The sequence below is a fragment of the Procambarus clarkii genome, chromosome 71 (assembly GCF_040958095.1).
Source record: "Procambarus clarkii isolate CNS0578487 chromosome 71, FALCON_Pclarkii_2.0, whole genome shotgun sequence".
Taxonomy (NCBI): domain Eukaryota; kingdom Metazoa; phylum Arthropoda; class Malacostraca; order Decapoda; family Cambaridae; genus Procambarus; species Procambarus clarkii.
Window position 1 is genome coordinate 10,495,851 of NC_091220.1, and position 13,082 is coordinate 10,508,932.

Here is a 13,082-nt window from a genome sequence, read left to right on the forward strand (position 1 = left end):
TAGCCTCCGGAGGAAGGCACCACATACAAGTGTGGTCAGGAAAAATAACAGTATCCCACACCGTCAGCAGACTAGGGCAACCATAATCGAGTTTAGACAGGACGAGAGAGGAGGGTAAAGGGGGGAGCGTGCGCCTATCCGCTCCCAAAGAAGTATAGGACAAAACCTTACGTAGGTTAAGGGCCTTAGAGCATTCAACTCAGAGGTAAGACATATGGGACGACTAAGACAAACGAGTGTCAAAGATTAACCCAAAAAGCTTCGTGGAATCTTTGTACACAAGGGGATGACCATAAAGTGACTAAAGAAGGACGAAGGACGACATGCTTTCGAGTAAATGTCATAGCACAAGTCTTAGTTGCAGAGAACTTGAAGCCATGATTGGTGGCCCAAGACGACATGGCATCAATTGCAAGTTGAAGCCTCCGTTGAAGGAGAGGCGAATCATCACCCCGACAGCAAAGGGTAAGATCGTCGACATAAAGAGCGGAGAAGATGCCAGAAGGAAGGGAGGAAAGAAGACCATTGAGAGCAACCAGAAAAAAAGTAGTGCTCAGAACACTACCCTGGAGTACACCTTCATACTGCCGAAAAGAGGCAGAGAGGGTGGCACCAAGCTTGACTCAAAAGGAAGTTTTGGAGGAAGAGAGGGAGATTACCACGAAGATCAAAGAGCGAAATTGGGACAGAATATGGTATCTCCAGGTTGTCATAAGCCTTTTCAGGTCAAAAAGGACAGCAACAACGGAGGTCTTCGCAGCAAAAGCAGTACGAATATAGACCTCCAAGTTCACCAGGACACCAGTCGTGCTGCGACACTTGCGAAAACCAAATTGAGAAGGAGAGGTGGTGATGGTGTTCCAAGAACCACATCAGACGGACATTTACCATACGCTCAACGAGTTAGCAGACAACTCGTGAGAGCAATAGAGCAAAAGTCCTTAGGGGATGTCCCGAGAGACCTGGGTTTTCGAAAAGGAAGTACAACGGCATCGAGCCAGTCCTCAGGGACTGACGACACCTCCCAGACCTGGTTATACAGACTCAGTAAATACAGAGACGTGCACGGAGGGAGATGGCGAAGCATCTCATAATGAATGTCATCCGAGCCCGCTGCCGTCGAACTGCAGAGGGCCAGGGCAGCAATCTTGTAGATCTTCTTTCAGATCTGCCGTAGAAGAGTATCGGACGTAATGGTGGAAACATAAGACTTCCAACTCTCATGCTTAGCTGTACGGATGGTCCTACGGGCCACCACACTTGCTTTCCGAAACAAAATAAAAGAACCAGCATTTTGTCGGCGTCGGTGTTTCTTCCAGGCTGCACGTTTACAGCGCACAGACCGAGCACAGTCTGCATTCCACCAATTTTGAAAATTTTGAAAATGATATAGCAAACAAAGCCAAGACCGAACCAAAGCTACTCCACAGTCACATCAGAAGGAAAACAACAGTGAAAGAACAGGTATTGAAACTTAGAACAGGCGAGGACAGGTATACAGAGAATGACAGAGAGGTGTGTGAGGAACTCAACAAGAGGTTCCAGGAGGTCTTCACAATAGAACAAGGTGAGGTCACTGTGCTAGGAGAAAGGGAGGTAAACCAGGCGGCCTTGGAGGAGTTCGAAATTACGAGAGAGGAGGTCAAGAGACACCTGCTGGATCTGGATGTTAGAAAGGCTGTTGGTCCAGATGGGATCTCACCATGGGTACTGAAAGAGTGTGCAGAGGCACTTTGCCTGCCACTCTCCATAGTGTATAGTAAGTCACTAGAGACGGGAGACCTACCAGAAATATGGAAGACGGCGAATGTGGTCCCAATATACAAAAAGGGCGACAGACAAGAGGCACTGAACTACAGGCCAGTGTCCTTGACTTGTATACCATGCAAGGTGATGGAGAAGATCGTGAGAAAAAACCTGGTAACACATCTGGAGAGAAGGGACTTCGTGACAAATCGCCAACATGGATTCAGGGAGGGTAAATCTTGCCTTACAGGCTTGATAGAATTCTACGATCAGGTGACACAGATTAAGCAAGAAAGAGAGGGCTGGGCGGACTGCATTTTCTTGGATTGTCGGAAAGCCTTTGACACAGTACCGCATAAGAGGCTGGTACATAAGCTGGAGAGACAGGCAGGTGTAGCTGGTAAGGTGCTCCAGTGGATAAGGGAGTATCTAAGCAATAGGAAGCAGAGAGTTACGGTGAGGGGTGAGACCTCCGATTGGCGTGAAGTCACCAGTGGAGTCCCACAGGGCTCTGTACTCGGTCCTATCTTGTTTCTGATATATGTAAGTGATCTCCCGGAGGGTATAGATTCATTTCTCTCAATTTTTGCGGACGATGCTAAAATTATGAGAAGGATTAAAACAGAAGAGGACTGTTTGAGGCTTCAAGAAGACCTAGACAAGCTGAAGGAATGGTCGAACAAATGGTTGTTAGAGTTTAACCCAACCAAATGTAATGTAATGAAGATAGGTGTAGGGAGCAGGAGGCCAGATACAAGGTATCATCTGGGAGAGGAAATTCTTCAGGAGTCAGAGAAGGAAAAAGACTTGGGGGTTGATATCACGCCAGACCTGTCTCCTGCAGCACATATCAAGCGGATAACATCAGCGGCATATGCCAGGCTGGCCAACATACGAACGGCATTCAGAAACTTGTGTAAAGAATCATTCAGAACTTTGTATACCACATATGTCAGGCCAATCCTGGAGTATGCAGCCCCAGCATGGAGTCCATATCTAGTCAAGGATAAGACTAAACTGGAAAAGGTTCAAAGGTTTGCCACCAGACTAGTACCCGAGCTGAGAGGTATGAGCTACGAGGAGAGACTACGGGAATTAAACCTCACTTCGCTGGAAGACAGAAGAGTTAGGGGGGACATGATCACCACATTCAAGATTCTGAAGGGGATTGATAGGGTAGATAAAGACAGTCTATTTAACACAAGGGGAACACGCACAAGGGGACACAGGTGGAAACTGAGTGCCCAAATGAGCCACAGAGATATTAGAAAGAACTTTTTTAGTGTCAGAGTGGTTGACAAATGGAATGCATTAGGAAGTGATGTGGTGGAGGCTGACTCCATACACAGTTTCAAGTGTAGATATGACAGAGCCCGATAGGCTCATGAATCTGTACACCTGTTGATTGACGGTTGAGAGGCGGGACCAAAGAGCCAGAGCTCAACCCCCGCAAACACAACTAGGTGAGTACAACTAGGTGAGTACCAGGGAACGCACTTCCGCGTGCCCCGGGAGGTAGAGCAAGGAACAGAGCGGAGGGCAGCGTCGAAGATGATGTCATGAAAAAGGCGGGCGGCTCGAGGAAGAGGCAGAGAGAAGTCAGTGAGTAGCATGGAAGGTGAATAGGTTCCAGTCAGCTTTGGCAAACTACCACCTAGGGAAGGAGAGGGGAGGTTACCTTGAGGTGCTTCCGGGGCTTAGCGTCCCCGCGGCCCGGTCGTCGACCAGGCCTCCTGGTTGCTGGACTAATCAACCAGGCTGTTAGACGCGGCTGCTCGCAGCCTGACGTATGAGTCACAGCCTGGTTGATCAGGTATCCTTTGGAGGTGCTTATCCAGTTCTCTCTTGAACACTGTGAGGGGTCGGCCAGTTATGCCCCTTATGTGTAGCGGAAGCGTGTTGAACAGTCTCGGGCCTCTGATGTTGATAGTTCTCTCTTGAACACTGTGAGGGGTCGGCCAGTTATGTCCCTTATGTGTAGTGGAAGCGTGTTGAACAGTCTCGGGCCTCAGATGTTGATAGTTCTCTCTTGAACACTGTGAGGGGTCGGCCAGTTATGTCCCTTATGTGTAGTGGAAGCGTGTTGAACAGTCTCGGGCCTCTGATGTTGATAGTTCTCTCTTGAACACTGTGAGGGGTCGGCCAGTTATGTCCCTTATGTGTAGTGGAAGCGTGTTGAACAGTCTCGGGCCTCTGATGTTGATAGTTCTCTCTTGAACACTGTGAGGGGTCGGCCAGTTATGTCCCTTATGTGTAGTGGAAGCGTGTTGAACACTCTCGGGCCTCTGATGTTGATAGTTCTCTCTTGAACACTGTGAGGGGTCGGCCAGTTATGTCCCTTATGTGTAGTGGAAGCGTGTTGAACAGTCTCGGGCCTCTGATGTTGATAGTTCTCTCTTGAACACTGTGAGGGGTCGGCCAGTTATGTCCCTTATGTGTAGTGGAAGCGTGTTGAACAGTCTCGGGCCTCTGATGTTGATAGTTCTCTCTTGAACACTGTGAGGGGTCGGCCAGTTATGTCCCTTATGTGTAGTGGAAGTGTGTTGAACAGTCTCGGGCCTCTGATGTTGATAGTTCTCTCTTGAACACTGTGAGGGGTCGGCCAGTTATGTCCCTTATGTGTAGTGGAAGCGTGTTGAACAGTCTCGGGCCTCTGATGTTGATAGTTCTCTCTTGAACACTGTGAGGGGTCGGCCAGTTATGTCCCTTATGTGTAGTGGAAGCGTGTTGAACAGTCTCGGGCCTCTGATGTTGATAGTTCTCTCTTGAACACTGTGAGGGGTCTGCCAGTTATGTCCCTTATGTGTAGTGGAAGCGTGTTGAACAGTCTCGGGCCTCTGATGTTGATAGTTCTCTCTTGAACACTGTGAGGGGTCGGCTTTAACGGCTGTAACGGGGAACCGTTACAGTACCTTACCTAAATAAACATTTTTTTTTTTTTTTTTTTTTTATAAATCAATGAGGACCAAATGGGAGACCAGTGATCAGATGAATATTACAGACTCAAGAGTAGCCTTCTCTTCTTGTATATAAATGAAAAAATAAATTCGTTTGTTTAATTATAATGCTTGTAGGCGAGAACAGGTGTGAACGCCAGCTAGCGCACAAGTACATGAGCGCCCAAAATACTTTTACACAAAAGACATGTACAGACAGGCGTGTGGCTTCTGACTTCTTTTTTATTGATTAATATTAAATATTAGGCGCTTACCTATAATAGTTATCATTTTATGCAAGTATAACTATCACATAATAAATATAAAAGGAGTTTATCAAAAAACTGACAGAAGTGTTGTGTTTTGTGCGTTGTATTGTGTTTGTGGGCATTCGGGTGTGTTGTGTTTACGCTGGCGGGCGGCGTCCTTACCAACTCCGGATTATGTCTATTACATCACTAAACTTCATTTAATAACTATATGCCTGTTAAATAGAAGATTTTAATTGTTAATAGCATTATATTGTCGTTTTAATATGGAACACGTACACATATGCGAAACGTCTAAAGCTGGTGTCCGAAGTGGTAAAAATATTAGTGTGCGATGTTGTCAATGTACGAAGTGTCTTGTATCCGAGTCCATAGGAATTACCGTTTGTCGTGGCGCCATCTATGTTTTGACAGCAGTACTACTAATGTTCCCACGTTATGTGATGATCGCTATACGGCTGTTACGGTCACTTGCTCTTCTATATATGTTTATGGACAACGTAGGTGATTTGAGGCAATTTGCGGCCAGAGTGAAATAGTATCCACGCGGTGAGTGATGGAGGAGGATATATACTGCTGTGTACTCGACCAGCGGGTGAGAGGTAAGTTATATCGAACAATTATGGGGAATAGATGGGTTATTTTAAGCGTAGAATGTCAGGTAACCGGTAACTACACAGATGGGGTAGTGTTTTGTTAAGTCTTTATTTACTAAAGTGGAACATTACATTATGCCTTTAGCTGAACAAGTCTACTGGTGGGGGAAGTAGACGGGTTTTATGAAAGTATTTTACCTAAATATTTGTATTTGGTTAACTAGTTCAGCCGTTACCAGGGAGGGTGTTCCTTTAATCTAATCTAAAAATTCTAGCCGGACAAAGTGATTAAATAAAGAAATTGAATAGAACGAAGTGGTTTGCCAGGGTGCTTAACATTTAGTTTAGTTCACTTACTATGCAGCCCATGCTTAAAGAATGCAAGTTTATCATATTGAATTTACCGTAGTTTTACTGCATTTAATATACCGTTTTTACCCTATTTAATTATGTGGGGTAAAGGCCGGTCGTGGAAAGTTCCTAATATAGCAAGTTTTAAAGGTAAAGTTTGAGTTGACTTTAACGCTTAAGTTAGTGACCAATTAGCTTAGTCTATTGTAAGGAAAGTTACTAGAATCTAACATTGCAAGTGCCATTTCTCTACTCTTTTTGAGAAACATGACTTGATACATGAATCGCATAGTTTTATTACTAAATGTTCATGGATTAGGTTGCATAGTTGAGGAAATAGTGATAAGGTTTGTGATTTTGTGTACCTTGACTTCGGCAGAGATTTTGATAGGGGCGCAAAATTGATAGGGGCTCGGATCATTGGGAATGCTGACTGAAGTTGATTAGGTCATGGCTATACCAAAGGAAATTAGTATAAATGGGGTTAAGTTGGGAGAAGTGTTGTAAGTAGTGCCTAAAAGCTCTCCTTGGACCTCGGTTATTCGCAAGATTATGGTTTAGACTGCAATAGTTGCAGAATTGGCAAATAAAAAATACCGATGCCCTATATAGTTTTGAAATGGTTAAGACTACCAGATGCAGTTTAATGCTGACAAATGTAAGGTTTGGGGGCTAGGTAAAGATAAGATAGATGGTGTAGATTGTTAAGAGTATTAAATTTTTTGCAGGTGGTAAATTGTCCCTGAGCTGGCACTGCTCTCCAGCCTGGGATGTTGATTGGTTAGTCTTCAACTGCCTCCCAACATGGTGGTGAGGTCCTGAGCTGACATGCAGTGAGGAACGTGGAAAGCTTCCTGAATTGGCACATGGTATGCCTCCCTTTCAAACCAGCAGCTGGCACAAATGTTCCAGCTAACGTCAGAATAGTGGATGAAGCCCACACTAAAATGTAAGTGGTACAGTAAATGGACACCCCCCCCCCTCCCTTTTGACACTGAACAGTTGGGAGGAAGGGCCGGGGGGGGGGGGGGGGGAGAAAGTGTGGCTTATAGTTCTATTGCTGCAGAATCTTTTGCCATAAGCCAGTGACTATAGCTTTGTAATGACTATAGCTTTGTTTGTAATTAATAGATGGGACAAAAAGATACTTAGTGTGCCAATTAAAATGGCAACTGTTAAACTGGTGGTACAGGTATGAAAAAAATAACATTGCTATGCAAATAACTTTTTAGTAATATTTACTGTTCACATGACAGGTTGTGGAAGGTCCTGGCAACAAAGCTGCAGGAAAATACTTGCAGATCTACAGTAAGTAGTGTTGTGTACATTGGAATTTATTAAATATTAGGGTATGGAAGTCTAGGCTTAGGCTAGTGGGTACCATATCTGCAAGTTTAGTCCTTTCAGGAATGTATTGAATTTGTGAAAATTGTAATGTGGGGCATTATATCTTAAACAGCATAGTTGAGGGTGTTTTATTAATAATTTTAATGAAATATAAATCTTGTTTAGTTAACATTAAATGTTTGTTAAATAAGCTTTAATCTATAAATGTATAACACTGTTAAGGGTAATCATGAGTCAAAGTTTTGTTCTAAGTGATGGTATTTTTCCCTTGAAAGTAAAAAAAAATATTCAATGTTTACTTTAGCTTGGTTTTAAATTTATATAGTTTTCCAGAATGTGGTTTGGAAAGTCCAGAAGTCCCTCTGTCAGTTGGTTAAACAGAATCAGGTGAGTTGTAGTAAAGGTTAATCTGAATAGATTTGCATAAGTAAAAAAATAGTAATAACTTAAACAATATAGCATTGGCTAAAGATAAATGTAAATTGGCATTTGAAGTGCAGTTGTGGATAGTTTCTCAAATGACATTTACTGAAACTTGGCAAATTGATGCCATATATATTTATATTGCTAAATTAGATCTTTACTACTGCTACTAGAATATGTAGGAAAGGTAAATTCCTTTAAGAAATTTTTTCCATCTGAATTTGTAAACTACTGAATGCTAATTTGAAAAGTAAAGCAAGATTGGCTTTAAATCTGAAATTAATTTGTTGAAATATTTTTCAGGTGAAAGTGATTATGATGCATGGACTGGCTTGGAGGCTCCTTTACTCTGCAAAAGGAAATCTACAAAAGTGGGTGAGTTTGAATTTGATGTTTTAGCTATATCAATGACCTAATCTTAATTCTCTTATCTAGTCCATTTATAGGTGTGTAACCATGTCCTACTGTTACAACCCACAGGGGATGATGCAGTTTGTACTGATCCTACCCCATTTCATAAAAGGGGACCAGGCAGTCTTGCAGAATTCCCTGGCTTGGCTTTTTCAGAGCTTTGCTCTACTACCCATCTAATAGATGGACTAGATTGGCATAGGTTTAGGGACCCTTAACAATGGTTACATTTTTAATTCTCACAGGGCTTGTTTGCTGAATGGGTGGATGCATCTAAAACTTTAGTGCCTGGCATGCATTGTACAGTGCTTTCAGTAAAGCATATGTACAATGTGTTGAGGGCACTAAAGTGGTGGATGTAATGCACCCATTCAGGGAACAAGGTCTGCACTGAAACCAGAGGAAGGGATAGGCCTTGCTGAGCCTATCTTGAAAGATAGGCTGTTAGGATTTTTTGGGCTTATTATTAGGCATTGGTGATAATAAATGTAGTGTCCCTGTTTAATGTTTATTTTTCTTTTACAGGTGATTGTCTCTGGAGTTGTCTTGGCCTTTTGGATCTTCTTTTCATCTAGGAGCATCTGTACCACAACCTGAAACAGTAATAACTATTAGATGTATTATAAATACTATATGTAAAACTTATTAAATAAAACAATGTTAATGATACTTTATATACATTATCCTGAAATTATGCTGGAAATTATTGTTTACTACTATTGATGCAATGTTTAAACATTGAAATTTTTTTACTTTGAAAATAAATACTTGGTAAAATTTACACCTATTTGTAACTTGTTACATAGGTGCATGCAAAATGCATTGAAAAGATGTAAAAGTGGACTACCTATTCATTTTACATAAACTAACAAATATTGCAAATTAGTCTGAAATATTAAAGTGGAAGAAACTTTACTTTCAAATATGAAAACTAAAATATTGACTAAATTTGAAGCTATGCAACACCTAAGCTTTGTACAAATTATGATTAAATTAACTAAAGATCATTGTTAAATTTACAAAACATTAGGAAAGTGACACTGAAGCATCTATACAACATGGTTTTCAGTCTTTGGTAACTTAAATTTAATCAAAGCTCTTAAATGATTTGTCTGCCAAACTCGTCAGATATTCTGAAATATTTTACCTAGATTAAAACCATCATTGTTTGAAAGGGCAAAACTGATTACTGTCAATTAGTTTGACCTAACATCTGCAAGGTCCTGAAGGAATGGATTTTTTTTTTTTTTTGTAAAACTGTTTGCTAAAAACAAACCCTGCCTAATGAACCTGCTCATTTTTTTTAGAAATGGTAATTGCAACATTACCAAAGGCCATTGTTTTAATAGCCAAAGTACCAAATGAAAGACCAAGAAGCAACAAACAGGTACATGGTAGAAAGGACAAAAGAATGGTTATGAGGACCCTTTCATTTGTTAAAGAAATGACTGGGAAAAATGCTGTCATACCACAAGGGGTCTTAACCCTTGTCATATACATCACTGACATTAATCTAAATATTACCAACCACAAAAATTGCTGATAACATGTTATAAAAAAATATAATATAATATTGAGGCCTTAATGCAGATCTAACTCTACAAATAGTAACAAGACTGGCAATTTCTTAATATAAAACAGAAAAAAATCCAAGACCTTGCACGTGAGCCAGAACAATCCATATCACAACTACCACATTAAAATGAATCAACAATGAAGGTAAGGTAATTACCAAAAGAAGGCACCAAACCGGGAAGGGCATGTAGCACCATCAAAGTGCGAAATAATCAGAGGGCGCTAAATATCACCAAAAATGCCAATACGAGAACAAAAACGCATAAGGCGAACGATATCAAAAGTATTCGATTCACCTAGAATTCTATCGAGGGACAAGTGACTGCGAGGGACGGTCGGAAAGCAAGACACACGCTCGTCCTGGAAGTCAGGACATTCAACAAGTATATGCACAACTGTAAGAGGGACAACGCAATTCGGACAATAAGGAGCAGGGCGGCGCTCCATTAAGTGACCGTGGGTTAAGCGGGTATGACCAACCCACAGCCGTGCCAAAGCAGTGTCCCACCGCCGGTTACGGTGGTAGGAGGAAGGCCACGGGGACACTAAGTTTGAGAGTACGCAGCTTGTTACCAACCACAGAGGACCAACAACCCTGCCAACAGGGAAGAATGAATAACAGGATAAAAGGCGGAATAAGGAATACCTTTACGGGAGATGGGACAGGTACGGATAGCTTCCTTAGCGGCAGTGTCCGCACGCTCATTTAAGAACACACCAATATGGGTGGGAATCCAGCAAAATTCCACTGTCTTAAATCTACTGGAGATAAGAAACAGCCAATGTTGAATTTCAACTACCAAAGGATGGACTGGATTAAAGGATTCTAGAGCCATGAGGGCACTGCAAGTGTCAACTACAAACACAGAGGAGGATTGACAGCGAGAAAAGAGTTGATGAAGAGCATAGAGAATAGCATAAAGTTCTGCCATGAAGATGCTAGTCTCCGGAGGCAGGAGACACAAAGGTGCAGTCAGGAAAAACAACAGAGTAGCCTACACCGTCTGCAGACTTAAGACCCATTGGTGAAGACGGAAATAGAGTGGAAGTGTGAAAAAAAGTGTTCAAGGAAAAGGTGATTTAGAACTGTAGGAGGGGTAAAAGTTTTAGTCATGTGGGTCAAGGCTTACAGAATTTAGGAACGGGGACCCCTCCATAGGGGCAAAGACGGAATGACACGAGGGGAAATATTGGTAACACAAACTGAAAGAGCATTTTGTAAGACAGACAACCGTACAGAAAGAGATAGGTGGTGAAGGGGAACAGGAACCACAGGATGGGTAAAGGTCAAGACATGACATAAGCAAGAGTGAGGGTGCTGTAAGGACCGTGCAAGGTGGAGAAGACAGTAGCGATCATGGCGATCCTGTAGAAACAGGACGCCAGTTTCAACATACAGGCTTAGGGTAGGTGTCGAAGGAAAGGTACCAGAGCTGAGCCGTAACCCAGTATGATGCAGTGTGTCCAGATGGTGAAGGGTAAAAGGAGAAGCAGACGAGTAAACAGGGCCATAATCGAGTTTAGACAGAACGAGAGAGGAATGTAAAGAGAGGAGCAGTGTCGATTAGCTCCCCAAGAAGTATGGGACATGACCTAAAGTTAGTTAAGGGCCTTAGAGCATTCAACTCGGACGTAAAAAATATGGGGCGACAAAGACAAACGAGTGTCAAAGATTAGCCCTAAAAGCTTTAGCAGATTCTTTGTACAAAAGGGGATGATCCCTGTTACCTAACAGTAAATAGGTATCTGGGAGTTAGCTGTTACAGGCTGCTTCCTAGGGGGGTGCGTGTGTGGGAGAAAAAAAAATTTAGTAGTTAACCACTGAACTGCTCTGTCTCCAAATAACACCCTGGTGCACAAGAAATAAATTCTTTCCAAAAATTTTTTTTCTCTTCTTATATTGTTAAAATGCAGAGTCTGATCACGGGGAAACTAAACAAAAAATATTGTATGTGACTTACTTTAACTGCGATGGAGCTGGGAAGTTGAGCAAATTATGGGCGCTGAGCGTTGGAGCGATGGGGGTCTGTCGGCCCCGCCACCCCGTGCGACGGCAGTTGCTGCGAATAAAATGTTGCACAATTATTTTGAAGTTTCTCATTCATTTCTTCCTTTTTTTTGCTGTAATATTATTTAAAAGTGTGTAATTTGTGGAATTTATATAATTCAAAGTATAGAACATCGCTATGCTCAAAATTATGGGCCTCATATATGCGACATATTCTACAATCAAACAGTGCTTTTGCTGTTATTACACTATATACACACATTGTATATACCCATCTACGTATGTATTCACCATAACGATCCACTATGTTGGTATGGTGAGCCCAAAAAACATGAGTGAGCTGCCACACCCTGCCAGTCCTCCCTCCCTCCTCCAACACATTACTCGCCAACATTCCTCCTCCCAAAATACTGTTATTGTGTTTATTACACTATTTACACACGTTATGTATAAGTATGTACATGTTTTATTCATGTACATACGTACATACTTGCCATCTCCTCACCTCTCTCTCTTGCCTACTTAATGCTCTTGCTTCCCTCATCTCATCACAATCGACTTTATAATGGTCCAGGACGGATCGAAATGTCGTCGTCTATTCAATTTCCAGTGTGTGGTTTGGTCAACAATGAAATCTTCATGCAAGATCTTATAAAGAATACCCCTAGAACGAGTTTTGCAGATACGAAAGAGTTTAAGGTGAGTAGGGGATGGTTTGAGAAATTTTGAAAAAAAACGTGGTATTCACAGTGTTGTGAGGCATGGTGAGGGTGCCAGCTCAGACAAAGTAGGGGCTGAAAGATTTGTTCGTGATTTTAAATATTTTGTAGATACTGTATTGATGGATATATTCCACAAGAAGTGTTTAATTGTGAGGAGACATGGCTATTCTGGAAAAAATTGCCGAAGAGGACATACATTACCCAAGAGGAGACGTCACTGCCCGGACACAAGCTAACTTGGGCTAACTTGTGTCAGGATAGGCTAACTCTTGTGCTGTGTGGCGATTTGAAAATTAAACCCTTGCTCGTGTATCATTCCGAAAATCCAAGAGTTTTAAAAAATATATAACGTGCAGAAAAACTGTGATGTGGAGTGGTTTGCCCTGCCATCAAAAAATATCTGCAAGAGAAAAGTTTGACACTCAAGGTCCTGCTTCTCAACAATGCTCCTGCTCATCTTCCAGACTTGGAGGATGCATTGTTGGGGCCACTTTTTTTTTTTTAGGGATATTCCTACATGAGCCCTGAGTTTCTGGCTAATGTACCAATGACAAAAAGGAGGAGTTTTCAACCTACCTTGTGTTAGGTGTGCAGAGGTCAATGGTTGAACATAATGTCAGGAGCAAAGGGGGGCGTTTGCCTCTTCGAACACAATTGCGACCATCTTCATCTCTTCGAACTATCCTAAATGCTCTCTT

At 42.1% G+C, this 13,082-nt stretch overlaps 1 protein-coding gene across 9 annotated transcripts; it reads left to right on the forward strand.

The window, feature by feature from the left end:
- Window positions 1-3,221: 3,221 nt before the first annotated feature.
- On the forward strand, window positions 3,222-8,746 carry LOC138356222 (uncharacterized). 9 transcript variants are annotated; one of them, XM_069311965.1, is made up of 6 exons: window positions 3,222-3,348; window positions 6,627-6,847; window positions 7,155-7,206; window positions 7,579-7,632; window positions 7,972-8,043; window positions 8,605-8,746. In XM_069311965.1, exons 2-6 carry the CDS (start codon window positions 6,765-6,767, stop codon window positions 8,674-8,676), a joined length of 333 nt encoding a protein of 110 aa, XP_069168066.1. In that variant the 5' UTR covers window positions 3,222-3,348; window positions 6,627-6,764; the 3' UTR covers window positions 8,677-8,746. The 9 variants fall into 9 exon arrangements, 6 of the variants coding, with proteins under 6 accessions (XP_069168066.1, XP_069168070.1, XP_069168068.1 ...); XM_069311969.1 differs by lacking the exon at window positions 3,222-3,348 and adding an exon at window positions 4,490-5,553 and having other exon boundaries at window positions 6,627-6,767; window positions 7,571-7,632; XM_069311964.1 differs by lacking the exon at window positions 3,222-3,348 and adding an exon at window positions 4,521-5,553.
- The last annotated feature ends 4,336 nt before the right edge of the window (window positions 8,747-13,082 follow it).